General features: G+C 37.1%; 4 protein-coding genes across 6 annotated transcripts; 3 read left to right on the top strand and 1 right to left on the bottom strand.

The window, feature by feature from the left end:
* Window positions 1–6,279: 6,279 nt before the first annotated feature.
* Window positions 6,280–11,302, top strand: mfsd4ab (major facilitator superfamily domain containing 4Ab). Its single transcript, XM_015043362.1, has 10 exons — window positions 6,280–6,570; window positions 6,659–6,857; window positions 6,963–7,208; window positions 7,311–7,473; window positions 7,644–7,759; window positions 7,905–8,078; window positions 9,259–9,406; window positions 9,498–9,568; window positions 9,695–9,815; window positions 9,940–11,302. The coding sequence occupies exons 1-10, from the start codon at window positions 6,341–6,343 to the stop codon at window positions 10,041–10,043; spliced, it is 1,572 nt and encodes a 523-aa protein (XP_014898848.1). The 5' UTR covers window positions 6,280–6,340; the 3' UTR covers window positions 10,044–11,302.
* Window positions 11,303–12,389: 1,087 nt separating this feature from the next.
* LOC106954109 (CMRF35-like molecule 3) lies at window positions 12,390–15,145 on the top strand. Its single transcript, XM_015043377.1, has 4 exons — window positions 12,390–12,540; window positions 12,627–12,992; window positions 14,242–14,293; window positions 14,456–15,145. The coding sequence occupies exons 1-4, from the start codon at window positions 12,504–12,506 to the stop codon at window positions 14,577–14,579; spliced, it is 579 nt and encodes a 192-aa protein (XP_014898863.1). The 5' UTR covers window positions 12,390–12,503; the 3' UTR covers window positions 14,580–15,145.
* A 2,738-nt stretch (window positions 15,146–17,883) lies between these two features.
* Window positions 17,884–22,884, top strand: LOC106954128 (cell division control protein 42 homolog). Of its 2 annotated transcripts, none has more exons than XM_015043417.1 (6): window positions 17,884–17,992; window positions 18,546–18,686; window positions 18,768–18,840; window positions 19,571–19,680; window positions 21,226–21,423; window positions 22,229–22,884. In XM_015043417.1, the coding sequence occupies exons 2-6, from the start codon at window positions 18,582–18,584 to the stop codon at window positions 22,316–22,318; spliced, it is 576 nt and encodes a 191-aa protein (XP_014898903.1). In that variant the 5' UTR covers window positions 17,884–17,992; window positions 18,546–18,581; the 3' UTR covers window positions 22,319–22,884. The 2 variants fall into 2 exon arrangements, with proteins under 2 accessions (XP_014898903.1, XP_014898895.1); XM_015043409.1 differs by lacking the exon at window positions 22,229–22,884 and adding an exon at window positions 21,584–22,130.
* Window positions 22,885–22,996: 112 nt separating this feature from the next.
* Window positions 22,997–26,719, bottom strand: LOC106954116 (F-box only protein 6-like). Of its 2 annotated transcripts, XM_015043397.1 has the most exons (7): window positions 26,630–26,719; window positions 26,381–26,487; window positions 24,797–25,046; window positions 24,577–24,691; window positions 24,378–24,473; window positions 24,045–24,174; window positions 22,997–23,977 (listed from the first exon to the last, which is right to left on the bottom strand). In XM_015043397.1, exons 2-7 carry the CDS (start codon window positions 26,459–26,461, stop codon window positions 23,807–23,809), a joined length of 843 nt encoding a protein of 280 aa, XP_014898883.1. In that variant the 5' UTR covers window positions 26,462–26,487; window positions 26,630–26,719; the 3' UTR covers window positions 22,997–23,806. The 2 variants fall into 2 exon arrangements, with proteins under 2 accessions (XP_014898883.1, XP_014898874.1); XM_015043388.1 differs by having other exon boundaries at window positions 26,381–26,686.
* Window positions 26,720–27,082: the final 363 nt, after the last annotated feature.

Genomic DNA, 27,082 nt, shown 5'->3' on the forward strand with positions numbered 1-27,082 from the left:
CCCCCCCCCCTCCCTCTTCTCTCCTCCTTACCCACAAACCCTTCCCGTATCCACTCTGTCTTCCTCTCACTTTCCCTCAAATAGACACACAGTCGTGGTTCATTACTATTCACCAGGTTTCACTAAGACACGCATCATTGCTCCCCTCCCTACAACTGTGTCAGGAGAGGTGGAGGAGAACAAGGCAGAAGCAAAAGACATTTTTGCAGTACAAAGCGATGAATCACCGTGGTGTTTTCTGTGTTCTGGCGTCTGAACAAAACATATATTACAGCTGCATGCATGGGCTCTCTTCTTAGGATTCACCAATAGGAAAATCTGCAGTTTGTAAAACTGATTCGTTTCCTAATATAGAATGACCCTTTGTGCATTTTTTTAATCAGTCACGTTCCATTCATTAAGTCCGTTCAGATTGTACGCGAGCATTATTATCTGTCCTCATACAATGAGACAGCATCTCAACCATGAAAATGACGACAACCCTCTCTTGCTCGCGTGTTGGATCCATTTAGGCTTTCCAAGTCAAGATTATTTTGTCATATCCTCTCCGCAGAATCCCATCGCTGTGAATATAATTCTTAGTGATCCTGCTTTTATTCTTTGCTTTGTAGTCAATTTTTTTTTTTAGATAACAATCCTAACCGTGACAGCTGATGCAAAGAAAGAAAAAAAAACCCTTTCTGCAAAAGTACTCTGTTACATTTTTAGATCAGAGGAGATTCATTTTAGCAGCTACTTTAAGTCAGTTAGGATCAATTCAGCTGAGTCTAGCAAGCATTTTGTGTTTTAAAGTTTGTTGTAATGTAGGAGTCCATTTTGAGATGCATAACTTGAGTTATTTTATTCCTCAGTTCAACTCAAATCAGTGAATTATTGGCACAAAGATGTGTTGGAGGATTTAAAATGGTTCTGGTGCCACTCCTCCACGGTCCTCCTCACTGTGCATGGTGGCTAAATCTACTTCTCCTCCAGCCGTGTTTATCACTGCTCCATGTATTTTTTTTTCATAAGGTCAGCACATTTCTCCCACACTTGAATGTCATGTTCTCTTGTCTTTCCTGTACTGAAGCAAATAATGGTTATTGTGCTTAAAATAATACATTTTAGTACCAACTTTGTTCTTTTTTTTTTTACTTTGTATCTAAATAATGATAAAGGTCTTGATTTACTCATGTGCATGTTTCCACACTGGATATTTATTCTTCCATACAAACCCTATAAAGAAAGAAAGAAAGCAGTTAAATAGCACTGTAAAACCCAGTGAATATAGGTTTTAGAAAGGCAAATTGCTCCAGAGTTCTGACAACGGATGTAGTTTTCTTGGTTGTCTTTGTCACACATAATGATCCGGCGATAAAAATACTTAATCAGGGTAGAGTGGAGACTTTATCAGCTTGTTTAAGTAAGGCATCCATATAATTAGCTTTACATTTACTGATTTAGGCAAATCCCTGCACTATTATTATTACCATTAGTAACAAAATCATATGCAACAATATAAGTACATTCTTTTTTATACGGTAGCATTTGAATTCACATTTGTGTCAAAAATTAGCCAAGTAATTAAACATGCTGCTTTGAAATTATGAATTAATCTATTCATGGAAAAAAGTTATCCAAACAAAACAAAAAAAAGGGCGATTCCCCTTCGTGCCACCTGTTGCATCACCTGCAATCAAGAATTTGCAATAAGTAGCAATTAGTGTTTCAAATTCTTGTTGAGAAATTTTGACGCAGGATTATTGTTAATCAGCAATATGGGAGGGATTTTTTTTTTTCCACAGCAACTTAATTGGATGTAAGTTCAAGCTTTTCCTGGACCTGTATTCCTCCTCCGTGAGGTTGGTTGAACCCAGCTTTAATAAATGAAATCCCCACTGAAAACTGCCTTTTGTATTTTTTCAGATCATCTCTACCTAATATAATATAACAGATGAAATCTGGAAATATAGAAATAGATATAAGTATGCTTTTTGGACAGTTTTGTCTTTGCTCTTACTTTAATAAACCCATCCTGCCATCGTTTTTAGACAGCCGATGTTTATTTTAGTAAAATACATATTTTTATCTCAATAGCTGCAGTCTCACAGCATCCTTTGATATATTCGTGAACCACTGTTACCTCGACTTCACCTTCCTCACTTTTAGAGTGCGCCAAGCCAAAAACGAATAGAAGTGTTTTGCCCCGCAGACACGTCTGTTTGCATACCTCACATCATTGCCTCTATTTCAGGCTTGTTGAGATGTAGAGGGGGGGTTCTCTGCAGGGCATCTCTATCCAACGCTGCAAGGACTGACTACAGAAATATGGAAGGGTGACAGAAACGTCCCTCACTGCTTCTGTGTCACATCTCCTTTGGCTAATCTGTTTCACTTGTGTTACTGACTAATGGATGAGTTTGAACTGAATATTATGCAAATGTTTTTGATTTATAGGTTAGGGGATGTCTTAAATCAGAACACATGCTCTGCAGGCGGTTTGGATCCTAATGGAGCATGATAAATACTATAAAACTTTTGGGGGGAGGGTAGTGTGAATAAAAATAAAAAAAAATAGTAATCTTCTTATAATTCCTGTCACATTGTCCTGGCTCTGCTTCAGGTTTCTGATTGCTGATTGGATAAATGTCAGCATATGGAGATGAGACAGAAGAGAGCAAGGCAGCAATGCTTTGGACCTTGAAGTGGCTGCCAAGACCAAAAAGAACCAATAAGGACTGAATTAAAGATGTGATATTCATAAGTAGTTTGCTTTTTATTGGCTTCCTCATTTACAATATCTTAGCAATTCCTCACAGAGATCTCTTTGCAAACAATTTTTGTGGAGGTCTGATAGTTTGCTGTCTGAACAGGGCAGCACTTTCACACCATCTAGTGTTGGAAAGAAATAGTCGATTAGGAATTCCTCTCACATCAGAAAATGATGTGCTGGTTGGCTCGCTCCGTTTGATTATTTGACCATCGCTGTGCAGAATAATTTAGTGAGCATGTAATGAGTTTGACTCTAGAAGCCTGTTTACTGAGCAAATTGTCTCTGTGATCAGCTTTAAATCCACAAACTCATTTAGAAGCAGCTGTGGTTCAACACAGCTGCTTACAAAAGCATCTAGTCTTTTGTAATATTCAACCATCGGGAATATGAGAAGATTTAGTCAGTCAAATCTGCTAAGCATTGTGTGTTTAAAGTGATACTTTAGAGGCAAACGTTTTTATCTCCAACCCCAAATGTGAGCTCTCTTTTTTTGAAATAGAAATATAAATGAACTTTGGCATTTATTGTTGCTTACCAAACAGTTTCATTAACATTATTCTTACAACTGTGTGTGTGTGTGTGTGTGTGTGTGTTTCTTTACTTATAGGTCTGTTTTTGTTTTTAGCTGTTTATTGGTCTTAGTAGCTCTGTAAATCTGTAACAAAATTACTCAGCAATGAAAACAGATATCCAAGTTTCTATAGGAATGTCGACTTTATTGCTGAACAAAGACAAACATTTTAATCATTTTAACAGCCTAGCCATGCAAAGTTCCTGAGCAAGTCTGCATTTCTGTGTTTTATACTTCCTAGGTGATTTCTTGAAGTCTTTTAAAGAAGTCTTGAACAAAATAGCAACGGTCCAACGACTTAAAGGGAGGAATGAAACGAGAAAATAATTGTGTATTCCTGGTAAAAATCCCACAACTGAAGTCAACACTGTAAAGAATTCATCCATCATTCATAGTCAAGGAGATCTCTTGATGATAAATGTGGCATTAAACAACATGGAGGCAAAATAAAAAACTAGTATTGGATGACAGAAAAGTTCAGGTCTCTAGGAGTTTTTAAAAAAATCTCAACTGTACTGAAGAGAAGAGAAAATTATTGTCATGCTATCTGTGTATATGTAAACATGGTGCTCACTGGGGAACATTTTCCCGTTTAATAGTACATTTATAATTACTCCCTTTCAAAAACATCTAATGCATTTTATACAACTTCTTTCTGTCATGAAGCACATTCTGTACATAGTAACAAAATCAAAACAAAGCTGAGTTCTGTGTGGTCAGAGCTGTCACCCAGTAAATATTTAACTTCTTTGTCATTTATCCAGCATACATTTTGAGCATTTGAAAGGACAGATAAATAAGAATAAATTTTCAAACCAAAGAATGAACGAAATAAATTTAAGTGCATGACTAATCTCTTGTAAAGCTGAAAACGAAATATTTTTTCATAGAACACCATAAATATCCCTTAAAATGTCGATTGATTTTAAATTATGCATTGCTTTCACTTGAATTCAAACACTGTGCTTCAGATTTTGAAAACTGACACGTTTCAGTTCAGAAAGAGATGGCCTACTTCAGTAACCAGAGTTTGCTGTTTATTTTTAACACTTGTCTCCAAGATAGTGTTAGTTGACAATTACCTGACGAACTCCTCTCGTGTTGCAAAGAAGAGGAAGTGAATGTTAATGAATGCCTGTTCTAAAAACACTCATATTTCTCAGGGTTTAGAACATAACCAACATGTTCAACACGTTGGCAAATCAGTTACGCAGCTGGGGGCTTTGCATGGCTGACTCTGAAAGATATCGCGGCAGCAAGAGATATCATCTCAAGAAAACATATTTAGCAAAAAAGGATTCTTCTTTTTTAAGGCGCAGCTGACAAATGCAGATAGGCATAATATTTTTTATGTTTTGAGGCAAATTAAATCACAGAAGAAGTGAGATACGAACCAGTCAGGTTGCACATATGCGAGATGATTTAGCGACAAATTCGCAGACACGAAGCGGTGTAAAGATTTGTGTCGTCTTGCTCTATCAGTTTGTCAAAAGTTCCTCCCTTAAGATAAATAAATTCAAAGTAATAATGAAAAACAGCAAGTCTTTGACTTCTGGTTCCCTCTACTGTGAGTGTGACAGATGTCCATATTTGGTCATAACCAGTTTCCTCCTTTCTCACATTAACAGGATTAGGTATTATACCCTCTTTTTTTATTCCAGTCTGGTGGCTGAATGTAACGTTTCTCATCATTATATACATTCGTTTTACAAAAATGTTACTCCTATAAGTCAGAGTTCGCATTTTTTTCTAAAATAGGGTGGCATTATTTTCATATATTGTGTTTTCTCATACATTTAGATTAACACAAACGCTAACAGTGGAAGAAACTAATTAGTTGAGAGAAAAATGAACCTAATCACAACACCGAAACAAAGAAATGTGCGATGGTTTCAAGCTTTGTACCAAGTGCATGGCCAAACCTGTCCTGTTTTGATTTCATGAGAGAAACACCTTTGTCCCTGATACTGACACAAATTCAGATAATTTGTAATAAATAAATGAACAATGGATCACCAAATGATATTTGTTCCATCAAATTTAAACTTGAGTGCAACCATTCAAGCTGATAAATGTAATAACAGCATGCCACCTCGTGTGCATGTCTGGCTGAAACATCTGATATATTCTGTCTCTTTGTGAAATATTTCAGAGTTTATTTGGTCGTATGTTTTGGATAATTATCAGTTTGGTAATCCCAGTGCAATTTTATCTCAAAGGCCACCAGATAATAATTTAATACTGCGGGTCTCCAGCCCTACTGGAATGGCTTGTCAACAGTACCACTGTTTAAAAAAATAAATCTAAGCCTCTGGTCAATTTGAGGAATAAAATCGTATAAAAATGTTCATTTATATTTATTTTACAGGAACTATAAAAGTCACCATTTGCTCTACAAGTGATTTTGCTAGCATTTTAACATTTTCACAGGCCAACAGAGAAATAAAATGTAGCAGCACATGTTAAGGGCATACACTCCTCCTTATATTGTATATCTGTCTTGTATTTGAAGCCTGCTTATGCCTTGTTTTGGGGGCAATAATAAATATTCCATGGATATTACTTTATCTGGCTGTAATTCTTTGGAGTTTTATCAAATTATATTATTCAGCAACTTACCAAGATGATTATTGTTCTCAATAGTGACTTTTAAATTATCCAAATAAGACAAATATCAGAAAATCTGCACATGAGACATCTGTGTCGTTGCTTTCTGTATGACACATTTTCCATTAACATGAACGTGACATACTGTGCAACACAGTGACACACAAATGTTAACTTTCCTGTAGCATTTCAATGAGCAGCCCTCTTTCTAAGTCAAACATTGATGCCATTCAGATTGGGATAATATTGTTGGAGGAATCAACACTTCATCCATTAACTCAGTTGAGCAACGCAAAAGAGGGAGAGAGCTAAAGGCTTTAAATAGAGATCCAGAAACCCAATAGAACATCAGAGCTTCATTCGACATTCGGTTGTGAGAAAAATACACCTGGTGGTCTTCTGTCCCCAAGATGTTCATAGATGAGAGGATTGTAACTCTGTTCAAACGAAACGCCCATCACACGCTGACTTACTGGAGCGTTTTCTTCAGCTTTGGACTGTGCATTGCTTTTCTTGGACCTACAATATTGGACTTGCAATGTCAAACAAACTCAACGCTGAGTCAGATTACCTGGGTCTTCTTTTCTCAGCAGTTCTGCTTGCTGATTGGCAGCTCGGTTGGTGGCGTGTTCAAGAGAACGTGAGTATCACTAAACAAGTAAGCGTCTAGAGATTCGTCCTCGTTTTAACTGTGTCTATGTCTTTTTTTTTTCTTTTTGTCCTTAAAGGCTGTTCAGTGCTCTAGCTGCCCTGTTTGTCTCTGCGCTTCTCATCTCTGTGATATTTACCATCATTCCTGTCTGTAATAATGTCCTCGTTCTGGCCATCGCCATGGCTGTGTCTGGTTTGGCAATGGGGGTTATTGACACCATTGCTAACATCCAACTGGTCACCATCTATCAAAAGGACTCGGCCATTTTCTTACAGGTAAACTAAAGAGATGTTCATTTAAATAATAGGATAGAGAGATATGCCGCCGTTCTTCCAAAACTCTGGTAGTTTGACGTTCCTGCCCTCTGTGTGCTTCTGCAGGCTCTGCACTTCTTCATCGGGTTTGGAGCCCTGGTGAGTCCACTGATTGCAGATCCTTTCCTCTCGGAGACAGGCTGTGGGAATCATACGGGGAACGAGACCGAGATCATGCATCATTTCAGGAGCATGCTGAGATACAGTCCAATTGCGGAGCACAACATAACTCAGAGCCACCTGTCTCATGATGGAGTGGAGAAGGAGGAGCCAATTGTGCAATATGCTTTCTGGATCATGGCGCTTATTAATGTAAGACACTCGGCAGGCATACGTTAGTTGTCAGTTGATTTTTACTTATTTATTTGATGGAAATTTTATTTTTTTATTTATTTTGGGGGTGGGGGGTTTCAGCTGCCTGTGCCCCTTGCTGTGCTGTTCCTCATGTATCGGGAGAACTTACTCCCATGCTGCTCTGGCAGCACTCCACGTCTCCTAGACAAGGATGAACTAGCAATGGAGACCCAGCAGGGGGCCGAGGGCCCAGACTTGGAGCAGAAGGAACATGAAGCTGGAGGTATGCATGTGAAAGAAGTATTTTCTTCCCTTTCATTTTAATTCATCTTACATTCCTTCATGAATAACAAATACGTTGTCAGGAAATATGAAAACAAAACAATGAATGCCATTTTGTGCACACCGATACATCATTTCTGACTCTTTTTTTTTTTTTTTGCTCTGCCACAGGTCATGGGAGTATCTTCAGCTGCTGTCAGAATGATAACCTGCGTGGACTGCCAGTATCCTTCTTTATGATTCATATCCTTGGAGGGATGGTGCTCTTTATGACCGATGGCATTGTGGTGAGTGAGAGGTGCAAATAAATCACACGGTATTCATTTCACATGCATTATTTCCCAAATAAACTTTTATTAGTCTATACAAGATATGCATCCCATAAAGCATAGAAAATAGGGTGCATGAAACAAGATGTTTCTTTCTTCTCAGGGAGCGTATGCTGGCTTTGTGTACACCTACGCTGTGGCCCCACCGATGTCGTTGGCGAACAAGACGGCAGGTTACCTGGCTAGTATTTTCTGGGCAGCGATCACAGCTGGACGCCTCTTGTCTATTCCTCTCTCATATCGTTTCCAACCTGCACGGCTACTCATGTTCAACCTGGTAAGGCCAACCAAGAAGTTCGAGACACATTATCTTAGTATACCGTACAGTTCCTTGACCGTACTTCTTTAGATTTGTGGGATTTTATGTAATAGAATAACTGGTGATTAACTGAAGAGGAAGGAAAAGGATATACATTTTGTTTTTTTTTTGTTTTTTTTCTGGGATGCATGGTGTGCATTTTCATTCCATCCTGCTGAGTAACTAAAACGCTTATTACTGCAATTGGAGCTTTGAGTTTTTTGAGCCCATGTAGAGTTATTGTTGTTGAGCTCATACCATTCATAGCTCCTGCCAGTCTCCTCTGAGACTGAGGGAGGAGCACCTACAAAACTTCTGTTTTCAAAGCCAGTTACAGAATTTCAATAAGAATTAGGTCTAAATTAACATAGCACACAGTCATATTCTATAAACTGGAAAACACATTTGAATTGTTCTCTTTCGACAGATCAAAAGTGCTTTTTGAAAATAAGCCTAATACAGATATTAATCACACTTTTTATTAAGCCTGCATTACCGCTTTAAAAAAAAAGTCTTTTAAATTGGTCTGATATAACATACTGATCCAAAATGTCATACCTTCATTAGCAGTAAGGAGAAAATCATCATAATTACCAGAAAAAAGAAGCTTGATCAAAACTAGCTCCATCTAATGTAGTGAACTGAGTTTCTGAAATGAACCTTTCAACTCTAATCTAGTTTAGGAAATTTTACTGACAATATACTTTGATGGAAAACGTTCAAGTGGAGCTCTGGCTGTGTGTTTAGAGCTGCTGGAAGGTGATTTCTGTCCCAGTTTCAAGTCATTTGCAACCTCCAACAGGTTTTCCTTAAAGGATTGACCCATATTTAGCTCCATCCATCTTTACCTCATTATGCAGCTACCACTGTGATTCATGTTGGACATGGTGTCTGCAGGACGTTCCACTGCACATAGCATCTACTAATTAGGTGATCTCTGAAGTCAGTTGACTTTATTTAGGAATATTTAATAGCTGCTAAAGACCTATTCAAGCCACAGTTTCAGATGTTTGTTAAAATAACAACATGCATCCGGTTCCTTCCACTTCTTAATGATTCACTTTGTGTTGGATTCTCACAGAAATGTGTGGCCGTAGCGAGATATTTCTCCTTTTCACTGAAACTCCGTGCTCTTAAACCACTCTCTGTATTTTTGCAGGCAGGAGCTATTGTTACTGTGTTGATGCTGCTCATTTTCTACACCAGCAGCATCTTCCTGTTTGTTGGAACCTGTTTATGTGGACTTTTTTTGAGTAGCATTTTCCCCTGTATGCTTGCCTACACTGAGGATATCCTTGATTACCAGGGTATAACTTTTTCTTCTTTTTTTTTCCTTTTACTTCAAAATAATGGTGCACTGGTGGAATGAAATGAGAGAGTATGAATTTGTTTTTGCAGGATGTGCAACCTCTGTCCTGGTGACAAGTGCAGGGATGGGAGAGATGGTAATGCAGGTCCTGGTTGGCTCAGTAAGTGCCTCTGTTGTTTAAAAAAAAATCTGTAAATGAGGAGAATTATGTCCTTAATTGCAAACATACGGCAGGTGTTGATTTAGATTTATGTTTGGTAGTTTCATTTTGATATTTTCTCCACAGATCATTCAGACTGAAGGAAGCTACAGCTTCCTGTTGTGTGGAATGATAATCGCCTGTATTGGGTTTATACTCTTCTTTGGTCTCCTGCTTTTCCATCGAATGCACAGAAATTACCTCACAGGTACGACATCAACCAGAATCATTAAACATTTATTTTAAGTCTGTAGATTTAGGTGTCTTAAAGTTTTTTGTTTTTTTTAAACACTCTCTCAAAACTCTCTTTTGTTCTTCTAAAATCGGAGCAGGAACATCAAAGAAGTCAGCGATGGTAGAAGAACCAGCAGCAGACCAGAATGGATCAGCCAAAACAGAACAGAAAGAGAATGACGACACTGTGACAATTTCATAGTTTAGATCTTTAAAATCTTTTATTCTGTAAATTGTACTAGTCACAAAGGTTTCCTGCTTTCTATGGCTAGATTGTTGGAAATGAGAAAGGACAGGCCAAGATTTTGAAAGTGGACATGTGGTGAAGGATTATAAACAGTTAATATCTCGCCAGGGTCGTGTTAATCTCACGTCGTCTCTATTTTTGTAAAATTAAAGCATAGGGTTAGTTTGAAAGGGATCAAGACTCAACTGGACTTTAACCATTTTAAAACCACTATAATCTCAAAAAAAATGTACAGTGATTTAAGCAAACCGTATTGGATTAGTTGATTAGTTGCCAAATCAACTAACCTATGTTGCTAAATGAAGACCCAATAGTGGCTTACATTATGAGACATAAACTGCTTATTACCTTTTAACACAACCTCACTTCCAAAATCCTAAGCTATCCATTAAAAACATTTGTATACTTTGATGTTTTGCATATCTCGCCACATTTTTTTGTAAGAGTAATACATACAAAGTTATTGTAATAAAGTTTAACAAGTCAAATGTTTGTTTTCTTTGCTTTGAGGAATAACTGTTTGCAAATGCAGCCTCTGTCTTTCAATTTATCCAACGTGCAAAGAGAAAAACTCAGATGTTCTCCAGGATAAAAAAAAAAGTCATCCAGGCCTCATCTAACCTTTCTACAGATAACAATTGATCTATGTCTTCAACCAGAGGAACAGCTAGAAAAATATAAGCGTCCACTTTAGAACAAGATGAATCTTTAACACATGTATTTAGAAAAGTATATAAAATTAGATTTTCATCCTTTAAAACAGCAACACATACCAGCAGTTCCAGGCTTAAGATTTGACTGTGTTGCTTGGATTTGTGTGCAGTGACAGAAAACATTAGCAGTCAAATCACAATCTGGAGACAAACTGAGTCTGAGAACCCATTTAGACACCAAACATTTGAAGATAAACATGTTTGACATCTGTAGTTATGCAGAAAGAAGGAAGGTGATGCGTCATAAGCAGGGATTTGCAATCAGCTTTAAAGATTTCACATAAAAAATGGAGAACTTACCAAATGAAGGCTTCCTTTACTGCATTTCTTCTTTCGTCTTTAAAAGCTGACATGATAATTTTCTGGAGGTCAGAGAAAGTCAGAAAGCAGAAGCGATTATGTTGTTAAGTTCCACAGGTTATATTGGTCTGTTTTTGATGGGCTACTGCAAATATGTAATGAAATAAAACAAATATCCAGAAATTAATTTATGAAAAGTAGGAGGAAAATCTACTTGGTTCAAAATTGCATTATATACTTCCTGATTTGCACTATGGAGAATACTCTTATGACTGTTTTGTCATAGATTACACACTCAGTACATTAGTCATCAGTTAAACATATTTGAGTATTTCATATAAAATAATTATCATAGACTCCAAAAGTGATGCAAAAGCATGTCTGACAATCTACTATAATTACCAGGGTCAATTAGTAGTGGTTTCTCTGGGTTTAGTGATTTTGAAAATAAACTAGATGGTTTAAATAAAATCATGTAAATGTGATTATGTAATTAGAGTTTCAAAGAATAAACTTAGGTTTTCCGCAAGACTCAGTTCTTGAAAGGTTGCATTACAAGCAAAACTGTGTCAATTTGTTTGTCTCTCTAGGGCCTCGTGGTAATTTTGGTGGTCCGGTGACTCCTGGAAAGGTTCCTTATTGTTCCAATTCTTTCTCCATTTCTGAATAGCTGTGCAGAACTGAGATAAATGATAAAGAAATTGTTCACACACACACACAAAAAAAAATGCTATATATGGAAAATACATAGAGTGTTGATCAACTGGAGAGAACACTGTCTATTACATCAAACTTTACATGATGTGGTTTGGCAAATTGGTAAGGAAAGCTGGGGAAGCTCAGCTGGTGGAGCAGGAGCGACTGAGGCATCTGGAGTTCAGTCCAGGGTCATTTGCATGTCTTCCCTTTTCTGTCTCCAAACTCTTTCCTGTCAAATTAATGTTCATTAAAAGCCAATAGAACCTAAAAAAAAAAGTACTGTACTTTAAACAAGAAAGCCGTATGGAAAATGTAGGCTGAAACTTAATTAATCTCACAGAAGCATTAGAACAAAGTAAAAATTCCTGTTTATAAGGGAAGTTTTTGATCATAACATATGATTCATCACGTCATCAGTCCTTTGGGAAATCCCAGCACAAAGATCTGAAGACCAGGTAAATAATGAAAAGCAACCAGAGAGGCTTATCACCGACATTAAGCACTAATATAACATGAATAAAGTACGATAACGTGACTATGCATAGCTCAACATAAACAAATTCATCAACAAAAGTAGACTTACACAGATAAACTTTGTCAACCAGCCTGTGAAGAACTTTGTTGCATAATCAGTAGGGATAAGAGGAAGCCTGGAGTTGCCCAATTTGCTGTCGCACTTCACATTGTTCCCTGTAGCCACACCATGAGAACTTCAGCTTGTTCTGCCAGCAAAATTTGCGGTAATTATTTCAGCACTGGAACAGATTAATAACAAGAAATATGAAAATGTCTGAGCATTTAATGTTACCGACTTTGTCTTTCGCAGTTCCTTTTCTATGTCTCTTGTTGCTAATGAAGGATAAAGTGGACTCAGTTGATCTGTTGGCGCCAGAAGAAGTAACGACATCACCCGGTGGATTGGTGAAAGTCGCATGTCAGTACGACCTTCAGTTCAAGGAAAGACCCAAATACTGGTGCAAAGGATCAGTTTATGAACTGTGTAGAGTGCTGGTGAAAACAACCAGCAGAACACAACATGACAGGTACTTTATCGCCGATGATAGGGCAGCAGGAGTCTTCACCGTAACTATGACTTCACTCGTGGAAAGTGATGAAGATAAGTACTGGTGTGTAATATCCAGATATGGAAGAAACGTCTTCAAAGGTGTCAGGCTTGTCATCACTCAAACAGGTATTTGAATCAACACAGACTTTCCATTATAACATACAGGATGGGGAGTCACGCTACTGAATTTTGATTGATTTTGCTTTGACTCCACGTTGATGTTAACCTGTAAAATCTAATATCTAGGATTTTTTTGAGAGAAAGTCTTGAATTCAAATCTTTTCTCAGGGGGGAATCATAGAAGATCTGTTGGTGTTGCCAGCTGTCATATACTCTAATAACAATAGCTCAACAGAAAATCCAATTTTAATCATTTTTAGGTTAATGTGTTTATCTTAAGATGTCTTGTATTGTTTTAAAATCTGTGTGGGGGATATGTGCTTGATGATAAAACTCTAGTAATTGTTTTTCAATATATTTTTAAGTTTTGACGAAACAACATTAAGAATGTAATTTCATTCAAAACATGTGACTGTGTTTGTCATTTAATTACACTACTTGTTAATTTTACAACCCCCAAAAAACAAGGTTTTACTAGTTTGGCTTGAGTAAATGTCGTTGTAAATATAGCGCAATAAAAATCTCTCAATGACCTTTAAATTAAACTCTTGAAAGGTCCACTCTTAAAAATTCTGGGACAATCAAATTTTTGGTATCTTCTGGTCCAATCCCATTCCTAATGTGGATTCTCTCAGCCCTTGGTTGGTTTAAAACATCAAAATTAACTTTATAACGTTTTAAGCCCCCAAGAAAGTGACTAATGTTTTGTATAGGTTACCAAAGATTTGATTGCTATTTGGTTTAACACCCTTTGTTACTGTTGCTAGGTTGGATGTCTACATCCAAATGTTGAGGAACGGCATAGCAACAGTAAAGACAGCTGAGCAATACTGCAGCCCACGACAACTTTATAATGACTATCACTAACAATAGCAGAATTACAATTCATATTCAACATATGTGTTGACTTCTGAGTGATTCAGTGATCAAAGTAAACTGCTGGAAAAAACTTTAGCTTGATTTAGATTTTGGCAAAGCTTGATCAGATTGTTGCATAGTTCAAAATGGTTATCTGTAAAATATGTGCTTCTTTTGGTCTTTTCTCTACCCCAACAAACTGGGGCTTTTTTTTTTTTTTTTTTTTTACCAAATGTTTGATTAAAACCACCCAAATTCTGTCCCAACACCATAAAATCCTGAATTTTCTGCTGAAGAAACAAGCATAACTGTTTTATATCTGGTATAATATTGTGAAATTTGTTTATTAACCAAATATTGTAAATTTATTTTTGATGCAATATGTTGTTCCCTGCAGCTACAACACCAAGCACAACAAAAAGTAGCTTCTTGGCACAGCAGGAAACCAGGTGGGTGTTAAAAATATTTTAAAAATTAATTATGAAAAACATATTATTGTATACTCAGCAATTTATAATTTATTTATAAAAAACTATTCTTAAAAAACAATGAAGTCCTCTGCACAGAGAATGTAAACTAATTGTAGTGCATGTTTTATTCTATGTTTCTAGTCTGTGGCAATCTCTAAGGTGGTTCCTCTTTTTGGTGACATTGGGGTGTTTGGCAATGACACATGTGGTTGTCTGGAGGATGGAGGCTTCAAGGTACCCAGAACCTGAAATGACTGATATGTAAATGAGCTGGTCTGTGGGTAAATCATAAGCACAGTCATAAACAGTCATCTGTGATATCAAGAACAGTGGAGCAGCTAAACAAGACATGTGGTGGACATTCATTTAGAGTGAATGTAGGTGTTACATCCTGATTCAAAGATCATAACAACTGGGGAGACACAACACCAACAATTGTTTTAAGCCCTGTCAAAGGCATTTATTACAAAAATAAAAGTAAAGAAGGATGTTGGTGACAACTCGGGTGTACCGGTTGGCGTAAGCCCAGGAGTCGCCGATCAGGAGAGCCTCTTAGTGGCAGGTGTACCGGGAGTCCCTACTGTATCATTTGGGAACACCAAGAACCCCAAAGTTCTACCAGGCCATCTGCAACAGCAGGGGGGCTGTCACAGGAGGAGTATGGGGTTCCATTTGTGTCAAAAATATGTTGGCATGATGTATGTTTGTAACATACAAATATGTATGATATCAACATCCATATTTGAATGTTGATATCAATCCAGGGGCTGCACAGTGGTGTAATTGGTAGAGCTGCTGCCTTACAGCAAGAAGGTTCTGGGTTCAATTCCCAGCCCCGGTCTTTCTGCATGGAGTTTGCATGTTCCCCCTTTGCATGCGTGGGTTTTCTCTGGGTACTCCAGCTTCCTCCCACAGTCCAAAAATATTACTTTCAGGCTAATTGGCCTCTCCAAATTGCCCCTAGGTGTGAGTGTGTGTGTCCTGTGAGTCTCTGTGTTGCCCTGCAACAGACTGGCAACCTGTCCAAGGTGTACCCTGCCTCTCGCCCGGAACATTAGCTGGAGATAGGCACCAGCAACCCTCCCGACCCCACTAAGGAACAAGGGTGTAAAGAAGATGGATGGATATCAATCCAATGGGAAAGGATCTATCAAGATGTTACATTTTTTTAATGTGGGTATTTAAATTGACAAACCATTTTATTTTCAAAGTCTTAAAGAAACGTTGGTTAATATTCCTGTGAGCTGAGGTGTGTTTTTGATCCTCTTTTGACTTGTTTCACTTTACAGAATAACAGAACCTGCATCCTGAGAGTATTCTGTAATAATATAATGTAATAGCGTAATGTCACAGCCTCTCAGGACATGCAAGTAAAATCATAAGCCATAAACCAGTCATTGCAATCAAATTGTTTATCATTAGTTTGGATTACTTAACATTTTTGCACAATTACAATTACTTGTGCAGTCTAATACATCTACTCTTAATTCTTGGATTTAGAAGCATCAATTGTTTTCTTTATGTGCAACACAGAAGTAGTGAAATATTTAGTTTGTGAAACTGTTTTGTTGAATTTATGTATGGGTTATTTATAATAACAACTATATGTATTGTTTTTTTTATTAAATCTCCAAATGTGGAGGAGGTGCATTTGGGGCTTTTTCTACAGTGCATTTGTTCAGATGTCATTTTTAACATACCAAAAGGTCCATGCTAATATAATAGCATCTCATCGTGTGAAATACCATGAACATGAAATTAAAGCAATTCCATTCAATTCAGCCTGGTTTACATTAATTCCTCTTTTTGTTTGTTTTTTGCATTTGTGGCTTGTAATGTGCCTGAGCGAAGTGGCTGCATCAACAAAACATGTCTAGGCCACTAGAAAAAAAAGTGGAGGTTAAATAATGTCAGCTGCTGTGGATATTGTTTTCCCAGCCAAATTCAAAGAAGGTTACTGAAACAGAAAACACTCAACCACTTAAATTGAAGCTTTAAGAGGCTGAGTTGTCAATGTAATCATTCTTTCTGCCTCTAGTAGCCTTGAAGAGATCAATTTTCTGATATCTCCCTGCAAGTAAAGGAAAACAATGGTCTCAGTCCACTTTCACTGCCCTCTGACAGTGCAGAAAATCAATACATTTAGGAAAAGCAATTTTTCTGTGGTCTGTTGCAGCATACATACATACTTGCTTCCTGAGGATACAAATATATTTTGCTATCAAAACTATAGTATAAACAGTAGAAATTAACAACCAGCAGGAATTTTTAAAGATACCAGCAAGACATTTAGGGTAAATTCAATCATACTCACTAGAATATTGTTTATCACCTAGAAAATTTGTCATTGTCAGTTTTTCTTTTCTTTTTTCAGGTGTTTCTTGTCACTTTGTTGTAAATTGTCATTTCTTCAAGACAGCATGTATCGCTCAAAAGCCAACTACTAAATGTAGAAACCTCTATTAACATCTCTTGAGGCAAGCGATCCCAATTTTATTGGGCATTTCCTTTTGTATCACTCTTTTTCTGTACATTTAAAAAAAACAAATCAGTGTAACTCAAATGCCTTAAAATCTGTCAAAAATCATTTGCTGTCATAACATTTACTGATGCTGACACAACAGCTTGATTTTGTGTGGTTTGAAATGTTTTCTGTCAAAGGAGCCTATTGAGTCATTGACTTTCAGCATTCATGCCTTCTGGTTGAGCATGTAGCAACATAAATGTTGCTACATGCATATGTTGTTACATACACTTTGCCACAATGTAGCAATAGAGGAAAGAAAAATACATCTGTCATGGCTGATAATGGGCTTGAGAATACAGAACATACACACAAAAAAAGAAAGAGAAGTACTTCCTATGTTAAAGAACAGTAAAAGTTAATAGCAAGAGGAGAACATTGTTACCTAATGCTCCCAACCAGGAAGATGTTACTGCTATGCAGAACACCAGGCCTAATGTAGCTTCTGAGAAGAAAAGAAATGAGGAGAAAACATAGAGTTAAGAGTTGAAATAACCAAATAATGCAAATTGCAGAGAAGGAGGATAATGTAGCTAAGAGGTCTCTGGTCAGAGAAGTGGTCAGAGGTCTAATGATTTGACTAATTAGAATCAATCTGAATATTTGACATCAACTGGAGATTTCCCAAGTGCTATGGCATGAGGTTTGTTATGACTTGGATCTGTATACTATAAATAAAGTTATGGGAAGGATGCAAGGTCAGTGGGGGTGCTGAGGTGACATCACCATCCCTGCTGCAGGAACCACTTGGAACCACTCGCAAGACATTAAACAAAGCCAGCCAACATAACGAAAGGACGGCGCTTTTTAAAATAAGAGCATCTGGGGAATGGTTTCCAGTTTGTGAAATAAAAGGCACATCCACGGACAAAATATTATCTATTTATAACATAATAATATATAATATAATAATATAAATATAATTATATTTAATGTCGCAATTTAAGTGTCGCTTTCGCTGCTACTTTGTGAAACATGTAAGTTTATAGTGTGCTGACAGGAGGTTTATTTTGAAAAACGTTTCCGGGATTATTCAGTCTAACTTGACTGGTGTAGTGGACGTGAGGGGCTCGGCTATCTGACTGAACCAAGTTTCAGGTCGCTGGTGCCAACGCCCGGCGAAAACAGCCAACTTATCGAGTACAAAAACGGAGGTACGTAGCTTTATACAAAGCCCACACATATATCTAAAGTTATTTGACGAGTGGGCGTTTATTACAGTCATTGTTTTGGATATTGTAGTTTGCTAGCAGCAGCAAAGTATACACGGAGACCTAAACTATCGTTACCGACTGGTGGCTAAGCTAACGTACTGGTTAGCACTATGTGGCATTAGCCAGCACTGCAGTAGCAGTTTGCCAAACGATACAAACGAATGTTTTATGTTCCATTTGCTAATAGCTCAACTAATCAACTAAATAGCATATATTTATGCTGTAGAACTACTCCTAAGTAGTCTACACAGCTAAGTAATTTTGCGGACAAGTAATTGTTCTTTAGCTAGTGTTAGCTTCAAGACAGCTTTGATAATAATGGGGTGTGACTGAACAAGTCAGTGCTGCCTTTTCTTGGCATCACATCGGTTTATCAAGTTGTACCGGGATTTTAAAAGGCAGGACGCACCACATAGTTATGTCCAGAGTTTGTCTTTATTCGAAGATGTATGTCGTAATCAATGTAAGCTTTCTCCTCCCCCTCTTCCTGCAGCTAACGTAATTGACAGCAGCAACCGAAAGCACAGAGATGCAGACTATCAAGTGTGTTGTGGTTGGAGATGGAGCAGTGGGAAAAACCTGCTTACTGATTTCATACACAACCAACAAGTTCCCTTCTGAATATGTACCAACAGTAAGTTTTATTGGTCAGCCTGTTTGAAAGATTAATTTAAAAGCATGACCTGTCTGTGACCATTTCACTCTTTGATTGCAGGTGTTTGATAACTATGCAGTAACTGTAATGATCGGGGGTGAACCATACACCCTTGGCTTATTTGATACAGCAGGTATATATATATATATTTTTATTTTTTTCCCTTAACAGGCTAATTAAAATGTTTTTTTTCTTCATTGTGCTAAATTTAACGCCATTTGCACTTTCTCACAAATTAACTACAAGTTGTGATAACCCTGTGTGGAATTGGCATGTGGTTGTATTGAATTATTTAAAGACATGCATGTAATATGAAAATGTAGATTATACTTGATTGTGGTTGTATCTTGCATTAGCTTACAGGTTTGTAAATTTAAATGTTCCTATGTAGGGTTAGACGTTAATTATTTGCAATGAATTTCATCAGAATGTATATGTTTAATGGATAAAGATGACTATGACTATTTTTGTCATGTAAAATGATCAGAATTACTGCTATACAAATAAACTGAACTGAATTATACAGGATCTGTGCAGATACATTGTTTAGAGACATTAATAAACATAAATTATAATTAGTTGTAGTCAATTGCAAGAATAGGGATAATTCCACAGTTGTGTGTTTGTACAGCTATAGACACAGAAACTCTTCTTGTGTCCTATTTTACTTTGGTTTTAACATTGCAAAAAACGTTGGTATATGTCCAGACAGGCTTTCTGTTGTATGCTGTAAAAACAGAGCATAGGTTTGCTGCACTGCCTGTGGTCTATGGCTTTTAAAGTTTCGTAATTCTAGAAATTTTTTAATTTAGTGTCTTTGCTCTGAGGTATGGTATGTCAATTTCTGTCTTGTCTGTGTGTAGGTCAGGAGGATTACGACAGGTTACGACCACTAAGCTACCCTCAGACCGACGTCTTCCTAGTCTGTTTCTCAGTTGTTTCACCTTCCTCATTTGAGAATGTTAAAGAAAAGGTAAGCAAAAAAAAAAGCTAATTTAAGCTCACACCTAAAAATCTTTGTAAAACTATTTGAACTCTCCTTTCATTATTTCTAAATTAATTTCCTGGTTTAGATAGACTTAATGCAAACTGTTTTTCAAGAGTTTTTACATTCATTTTTAAATATATCTAACTTAAATTGCCATTTGTTCTAGTCCATAGCACCAGGTGATTCTAGTGACTTTAAGAAGTTACTTTCTTAAATCCTTCCCAGATAGTTCTGTAATCATGTGCTGTCATCTACAAAACTGTAATAAAAACATATTAAATGCCTTCAGAAAACATGAGCAGATCAGATAAATAAACTTGACCTACAATGTCTCAGGCTAAATTCAAACCCTCTCATATTATGCAGACCAGTTTGTGCTTAATTAAACTCATTAAAGCCCAGTTTGTTGCAGAAGACAATTGTGCAGTTTCGCCTGGAACTGATAACCTAATATGGCTTCTGCGATGTGCCAAACCTGCAAGCGCTTGCTTTGAGGAAGTCTGGCTGCTTGCGTTCTGTCTGTACCATGAGCGACGCTGCACTCATCTGTCTCCCATAGTCATCCCAGACATGCTTCAAGGCTTTCAGTTGATAGCTTTTACTTGCACTGTCAGCTCCCAGATTTCAAGGAGCAATTGTACGATCCCCAAACCAAGTCCAAGCTGGACGACGGATGCAAAACAAATGTTAAACATTGTTGAAGATATTGCTAAATTGCCTCTGAATTTCTATTTCACAATGACTTGCATTTCCTTTTTCTTCATCAAGTAACATGTTTGGTATTTAAAGCTGCAGTAACTTTTATAAACGTGTTTGTTTTTTTGTTTTTTTTTACGTTTCTTAAAAACTGTCACTCTGTCATGGCAGTATAATAAATACTAGACATTCAGTGGGAAAAATAAAAAGAAGCTCCCAAACACAATTGTGTATGCACTTTCTACTATAATTATCTTACCTATTTTAAATAAACCAATAATTTCCCCTGTGACTGTACATTGTGCAAACATATTATTAAACAGATATCACTTTTACCCACAGGAAACAGTAGAGTCTGGGTTAAAGGAGAAGAAAAGAAAAACTATTAAGCAGCTAAATAGTTTACTAGTTTCCTTCTTGTGAAAAGGGAAATATTGAGAGAACAATTCTAAAATAACAAAAAAGGCTTCATCACTAGGGATGGGTAATATGTTAGATTGTGAAGGATTAGAAAATGTTTACAATCTTAAATTAAAATACAGGTTTTGAGATCAACAGTATCAGACTGTGTAGCTAAAGTCTTAAGTAATGCATGTCATTTGTACTTGACACAGAATGTTCTCAATGTTTTTATATCTGTTCATAAGAAAAAAACAGTATTTCTTTTATTTAATAACTGAAATCAACATTTCAATTATTGAGCTTTTGGAGCACTTATTCGTGACATCTTTTGCAAATTGAGCGACAAGTGCATTATTTATGGAAACATCTGTGTGCTTCTGACACTGTTGTTTAGCCAGAGTAACATTTTTATTTGTCCTTTTCCTTCTCCAGTGGGTTCCTGAAATCACCCACCATTGTCCCAAGACCCCGTTCCTGTTGGTAGGCACTCAGATTGACCTCCGCGATGACCCCTCCACAGTGGAGAAGTTGGCCAAGAACAAACAGAAGCCAATCACCCCTGAGACGGCAGAAAAGCTGGCTCGAGACCTTAAGGCAGTCAAATACGTGGAGTGCTCAGCCCTGACTCAGGTAAGACCTGTTTCTACTCTGAACCTTGCATGTTTGCCATCCTTTCAACAGCAATGCTAGAAATACTTTGTCTTGTCTTTTGCTAACAGCTTTCGGCTCTAAACGCCATCTAACACTGTATGTGTCCGTGTGTTTCTCCTTTCTTTGTCTTTTCCTGTAGCGGGGACTGAAGAACGTATTTGATGAGGCTATCCTAGCCGCTTTAGAGCCCCCTGAAACTCAGAGAAAGAGAAAATGCTGCTTGTTCTGATGTCTTCTTGCATCTTGCTTTGCCTCTTGATTGTCTGCTGCTTTTTCATTGTAAAGAAACGTCTCTCACTGAAATAACCACAAACTCTTTCGAAGTTAAAAACTCTGTGCCCATCAACCTTTTTTTCTTCTGTTCCTGTGTGCTCTCTTCTCAACTTGGCCTAATCATAGTTATTCACGCTGCCTAAGATGATACGAGTGCCAACCTTTCAGTCTCCTTTTCATCTATCTATAACTGGACATGACTAAGATTTTCTTTTTAAAGCACATTATGTTCTCTCAGTATTGAACTTATGTTATATTCCACAAATCCATCTAAGCTGTCCTCTGTCTTGGACTGAGAGTTTTTCTCGACTGTTGCATCAAAATTTTCCACTGACCTTTGTCATTAGACGGCTTGATCATGAGGAGAATCTTGTTTAATGTTTGAATAAAGGAAGATTTTGATTGCCTCACTCAATTTCTACTTGGCTTTCTTCTGCTCATACAGTTCAGTTGAGATCAATTTGCACTTGGAGGTAGCTTTGTTTTGAATAACAACATTTTGTTTCCACAGAAAGGATTAAAGAATGTGTTTGATGAGGCAATACTAGCCGCCCTGGAGCCTCCCGAACCTAAGAAAAGGCCTAAATGTGTTCTGCTCTAAGGTCTTTCGCTGCTTTCTTCAGACCGTTTTCCAAAACCAGGTTAACAGTACTGATACGGCTTTCTGCACAAGGACATTCCACCGTTATTTGAGATGTCATGAGATTTTAGCCTTCCCACAGACGTAACATAAAAACATTTAATGTGTTAAATGATTTTTAAACTTCGGTTATTCTGTGCTGGGTCATTTGATACCACTGGTCAGAAACGATATGAGCTCTTGACTGGTTAAACCAACATCCAGCTGGAGACGACACTTTGAAATAACTCCTCAGTTTGACCTCAGTGTTGCTTTTTATGGAGAAATGTCAGGAGAACAGATTAAATTAACTTGTTTTCTCCACAAAAAAGTTCTTGTTTCATGTGTCACAAAATTGGAATGCTCGCATCGTTTTGTATTTTGTTTAAAAATATGACTTTAAACGTGTTTCAAACTGCAACATTCTTCTATCACCAGCTTTTGCATTAGCAATAATATTCCTTATTTTGTGTTTTAAGATTTAAAATGTCTTTTAATCATTCCAACATGGCCTTCAGGAAGTTCTAAGGCATGCAGTGGATGATTTTTTTTTCTTTACTTAATTCTCCATCTTTGCCCTGGTTTTTCCAAGACATGGCCTGAGAAATTAGGCAGGAAATATATTTCACTTCCAATTGTAGAAATATTGATTTGAACATATTTTTTTTGCCAGATAACTTTTCACAGCATTTAGGTCAAGCTTAAATCTTCATTGTGGTGACTTGGGTATCTTAGTTTACAGGCCAAAGTTTTACAACGAGTTCAGTTATTTGGTAACCTCAACATTGCCTGCATCTCATCAGTAACAGCTTGATGTTAAAGGACTGAACCAATGACATGTCTTTTCCATGCCGAATTTTTAAGGTGAATTGTTGAAGTGACTTGTAAATATAGTAAGAATAACTTATTTACTGAATGAAATTGTGCATTACTCATGAGGTTTTGAGAAGCTGAGATGGCGCTGAAGTCAATTTAACCTGAAAGATGTTTTTTCATTGTATTCAACTTGACAAAGTTGTACTGTGTCTTGCTTGTGATAAAAAAAAAGCACAATAAACCAGTATTATGATTAAATCTTCAAATAACATGTTCTTCTGTGTCTTGATAATTACAAAGGGGAAATTATTTACATTTTTACACACGTGGACAAAAAAAAGTGGCGGCAACAATACAACTGTACAAAAATTTAATAGCACATTGAGAGCAGTGTGAACGAGCATTTAAAAACATGACTACACTGGGTTACATAATTGTTAAAGCAGTAGTTACTAGAAAGTTTCAGACTGAGAACATTCCAAATATACCAGATTTAAAAGTACAAAAATCAACAATCTTGTAAATATTGGGTTTTAATATAGGCTTGTTACAGTTTAAGATGATCAAGATTAGATGTCTGTTTTACAGCATGTTTCTCAGGTTAAAGGCCAAAAGAGTAATGTTTTAATAGAGTGGTAGTTAAAACCCGTTTTCTTAACCACTATAGGATTCATAATTCTGTTTGTCCAGTGCTGGACATAATTCAATGGATGTTTCTGTTAAGCGAATCCCATACCATCCCGCCCAGAACACAGAATCTCTACCGCCGTGCTCAAAGTAGACGTATCTGACTCCGGGTCCGTAGTCCTTAAACACGTGGATCATCTGGGGGACAAATGAAGGATGTTATGCAAAGGATTTCTCAGGTTTCGTATCTCCACTTTGTGCATACCTGTTTCCACCTGTGATTTTCTTGTTCGAGTAGGTGAATAGTCTCGGGAGTAAATTCCTGAATAACCCTATTGTTGCTGTGCAGAAGCTTGACGGACATGTTGTACTTACAGTTGCATCGAGGTGCGTACCTAATGACACAGAAACACCATTTTCGGTTCGGATCCAGCAAGGGTATGGACATTTTTTTGCATAAATCTAGATTATAAGACATTGCCATTTGGGTGTAATGAGCTTGGATGCATCTAGGTGTGGATCAGTCACAAAACATATTTTAAATTGAATTCTACCTAAATCTTTGTAATTACTCTCTGAGCTGAGGTGTTTCTCTCACCAGTCGGACACCTTGATGTGGGGCTGGATCTCGTCCATAAAAGCCTGGCTGTAGCCCTCCTTCACCAAATCAATGAGCTGTGACTTTGTGCACGTTCTGCAAACAACGGTGAGGATTTACATGCTCTCCTGTATATTACAACTTTCATAAAAACCATGAGAAATTATTACCACATTTACAAAATTTTTGAGTTAATTACCTGAAGGAAGTTACAAAGTTTGTTTGTACTTCTGTATTTGGGTGAAGTGCCATCGGTTTCTCTACTCTCCATCCATCACCGCCATTCCTTACTATCGTCCAACCCTGTAATTCATCTGCATAATCAATAGGAATTAATAATTGTTTATCAAAGTGCATTTTTTTATGAAGCAGAAAACATGGCATTTGCTCCACCTCCCCGTAAGTTAACATCTGTTCACCTTCCCCTCTTGGATTTTTTATGAGATTTCTCCTCTTCTTGCACATGAAGTAAAAGAACCTCCAGTCGCTGGGTACTTTAGAAGATTCGTGCAGATTATACCCTTCTCTTCTGCACCTTTGTCTCCAGAGAGACTCATTATCTGCGACATCTTTCCAATGATGGCAAACTAATCGACACACACAAACCACCAGGTGGGCAGGCAGATTTAGGAAGATTTCCTCAAGGATGTCCAAGGGAACATGAAAAGCCTAGCATGACAGAAAACAGAATTATTAGCTCAAGTTTTTAAATATTAGGGGAAAATTGCGTATTTTAGATTTGCTCAATTCAACTTCATTAAAACAACAAACAGACAACAAAAGTTTGTAGCAAAACAAATTTTAAAACTCAAGAGTTCACCACACGCACACACACGCTTACACACCTGTGTGCCGCCAACACGGTCCCCCTCCATTTCTGAAGGTTTGCCAAACTATGTTGTAAGGTAAGGTTTTTTAGAGATCTGGATTCTAGTTATGAAATGCAATATTTAGTTTAGCAAAACATCTGAGTGTTTTTTTTTTCCTGTGGTGTGCCATTTTTAAAAGTAGTAGTAAGTAAATGCAGAAACTTAATATGTCCATCTAGGCAAAATGCAAAAAAAAAATCTATATTTTTGTGGAGGATCTATGTTAATTGCATATATACTGGAACATTTTAGTTCAAGCTATGACATTTCTTTTCACATGATTATGTATGCAATTATACAGGCTAAGTATAAACATAGCTTGTTTCTATACTGACTCATACTTTAATTTGCATTCACTATGTCTGTCAACAGTAAATAAATAATCAGTGATTATTATCAAATCAATAATCTGAATGGATAAAGATACACCACAACCTGGCTTTTCATGGAGGATGCTTTTTTTTTTTTCTTTCTTTTTTCACTTTGATGATTATGCTAACTGCTGAGACAGACTGGCGACCTACCCAGGGCGTAACCCGCCTCTCGCCCGGAACGAGATCGGCACCAGCACCTCCCCACCCTACTAAGGGACAAGGGTGTTATAGAAAATGGATGGATGGATGCTAACTGGAGATCTGAATGTATCTGCCTAGACAGAGGATGGATGACTAAGTGAAGTGCAGCCTATAGCTAAGTTAGCTCTTCTGAGATATGTGATTGTTTTCTTTCAGCCATCACTGGAACATTTCTAAGCATTAAATTATTTTTCTTTTAACCAAGAAACTTGTTTTGATAGGAAATAAGATCTCAGAGGTTAACAAAAATAATGTAGAAATATCAAGTTTTTTTACAAATCTAACTTTTTATTTTTTTAAGCACGTCAAAAATATTTTTGCAATAAACCAATGAACAAATGTTATGGTAACATTTAATACCGCGATCAAAGCTTTACTTCTTTGTCAATTGCCGCTGAAAACATTCAAATTATGAATGTTTTCATAATTTGAAAGCAACGTCTTTATTTCACGTTGCCTTATCAAGCTTATGCCACTGAAGTGGTCATTGCTAATTGCATTTGTCCTAAGAACATTTACACTTTAACATTGTGTGCATTATAATGTTTGTTTTACTTACATGCTCAGTTGAATCCCAACCCGATTTAGGAGAAGGTGAATTCTGTCTGACCGGTAATTTAGAGCTGAGCGCTTCACCCATAGTTACTGTCGCTTTGCTCGTCTCATCTGGAATAAATCGTCAAGACTTGAGACTTTCGTACGAAAACCGTTTTGGTGGCTATTACGTCAGCATAATACCACTCTAAACCTAAAATACAAGCCTGTGTCCTGCAGATGAGTTTCTAATATATAATATATAACTTAGCACCTTGCGGATATCTTTCCGGAAGTTTCTCCTCATGAGCTCAGCTCCTCTTCAACTCCGCCTCATAAATACGTGCATCGGTGCGTAACGGTGCCTAAGATTAGCTTAAAGCATTGGTTCCCAAAGATTTTCTTCTGGTTTATTTCACACTTCAGGTTGCAACAAAACAAACTACAAACCATCTTTACAGTGAAACACTTTTGTGTAACTGTTTTTTTTTTTTGTTTTGTTTTTTGTTTAGTTCTATACTGTAGAAGAGTATTCTTTGCTGTCAGTGTTATTTCAAGCATTTTTATTTTTTTATTATTATTTGTTACAATATTCAACTTTGCTATCAACAATACATTAAGAAAAGCCTCTGTGCAAAATGGGGTTAAAACATGAACAAGCTCCCTTAGAGTTTTTTTTTTTTTTTTTTTTTTTTTTTCAACCCCCCCCCCCCTCCAATGGCACCGC

This window comes from Poecilia latipinna, unplaced genomic scaffold, assembly GCF_001443285.1.
Source record: "Poecilia latipinna isolate Pla-1442-1.1 unplaced genomic scaffold, P_latipinna-1.0 Scaffold36, whole genome shotgun sequence".
NCBI classification, from domain to species: domain Eukaryota; kingdom Metazoa; phylum Chordata; class Actinopteri; order Cyprinodontiformes; family Poeciliidae; genus Poecilia; species Poecilia latipinna.

What these genes read in the sequence shown, in the direction of transcription:
- mfsd4ab (XM_015043362.1), top strand. Translation starts at nt 6,341, where the DNA reads ATGTTCATAGATGAGAGGATTGTAACTCTGTTCAAACGAAACGCCCAT. An exon ending in TTATGACCGATGGCATTGTG is followed by an intron (nt 7,760 to 7,904) that starts GTGAGTGAGAGG and finishes CTTTCTTCTCAG; the next exon opens with GGAGCGTATGCTGGCTTTGT. An exon ending in GGCTACTCATGTTCAACCTG is followed by an intron (nt 8,079 to 9,258) that starts GTAAGGCCAACC and finishes GTATTTTTGCAG; the next exon opens with GCAGGAGCTATTGTTACTGT.
- LOC106954109 (XM_015043377.1), top strand. Translation starts at nt 12,504, where the DNA reads ATGAGAACTTCAGCTTGTTCTGCCAGCAAAATTTGCG. An exon ending in TTCTGCCAGCAAAATTTGCG is followed by an intron (nt 12,541 to 12,626) that starts GTAATTATTTCA and finishes TGTCTTTCGCAG; the next exon opens with TTCCTTTTCTATGTCTCTTG. An exon ending in GCTTGTCATCACTCAAACAG is followed by an intron (nt 12,993 to 14,241) that starts GTATTTGAATCA and finishes TGTTCCCTGCAG; the next exon opens with CTACAACACCAAGCACAACA.
- LOC106954128 (XM_015043417.1), top strand. Translation starts at nt 18,582, where the DNA reads ATGCAGACTATCAAGTGTGTTGTGGTTGGAGATGGAGCAGTGGGAAAA. An exon ending in CTTCTGAATATGTACCAACA is followed by an intron (nt 18,687 to 18,767) that starts GTAAGTTTTATT and finishes CTTTGATTGCAG; the next exon opens with GTGTTTGATAACTATGCAGT. An exon ending in TGGCTTATTTGATACAGCAG is followed by an intron (nt 18,841 to 19,570) that starts GTATATATATAT and finishes GTCTGTGTGTAG; the next exon opens with GTCAGGAGGATTACGACAGG.
- LOC106954116 (XM_015043397.1), bottom strand. Translation starts at nt 26,461, where the DNA reads ATGGGTGAAGCGCTCAGCTCTAAATTACCGGTCAGACAGAATTCACCT. An exon ending in AAAAAATCCAAGAGGGGAAG is followed by an intron (nt 24,692 to 24,796) that starts GTGAACAGATGT and finishes TTGATTATGCAG; the next exon opens with ATGAATTACAGGGTTGGACG. An exon ending in AAAATCACAGGTGGAAACAG is followed by an intron (nt 23,978 to 24,044) that starts GTATGCACAAAG and finishes TTTGTCCCCCAG; the next exon opens with ATGATCCACGTGTTTAAGGA.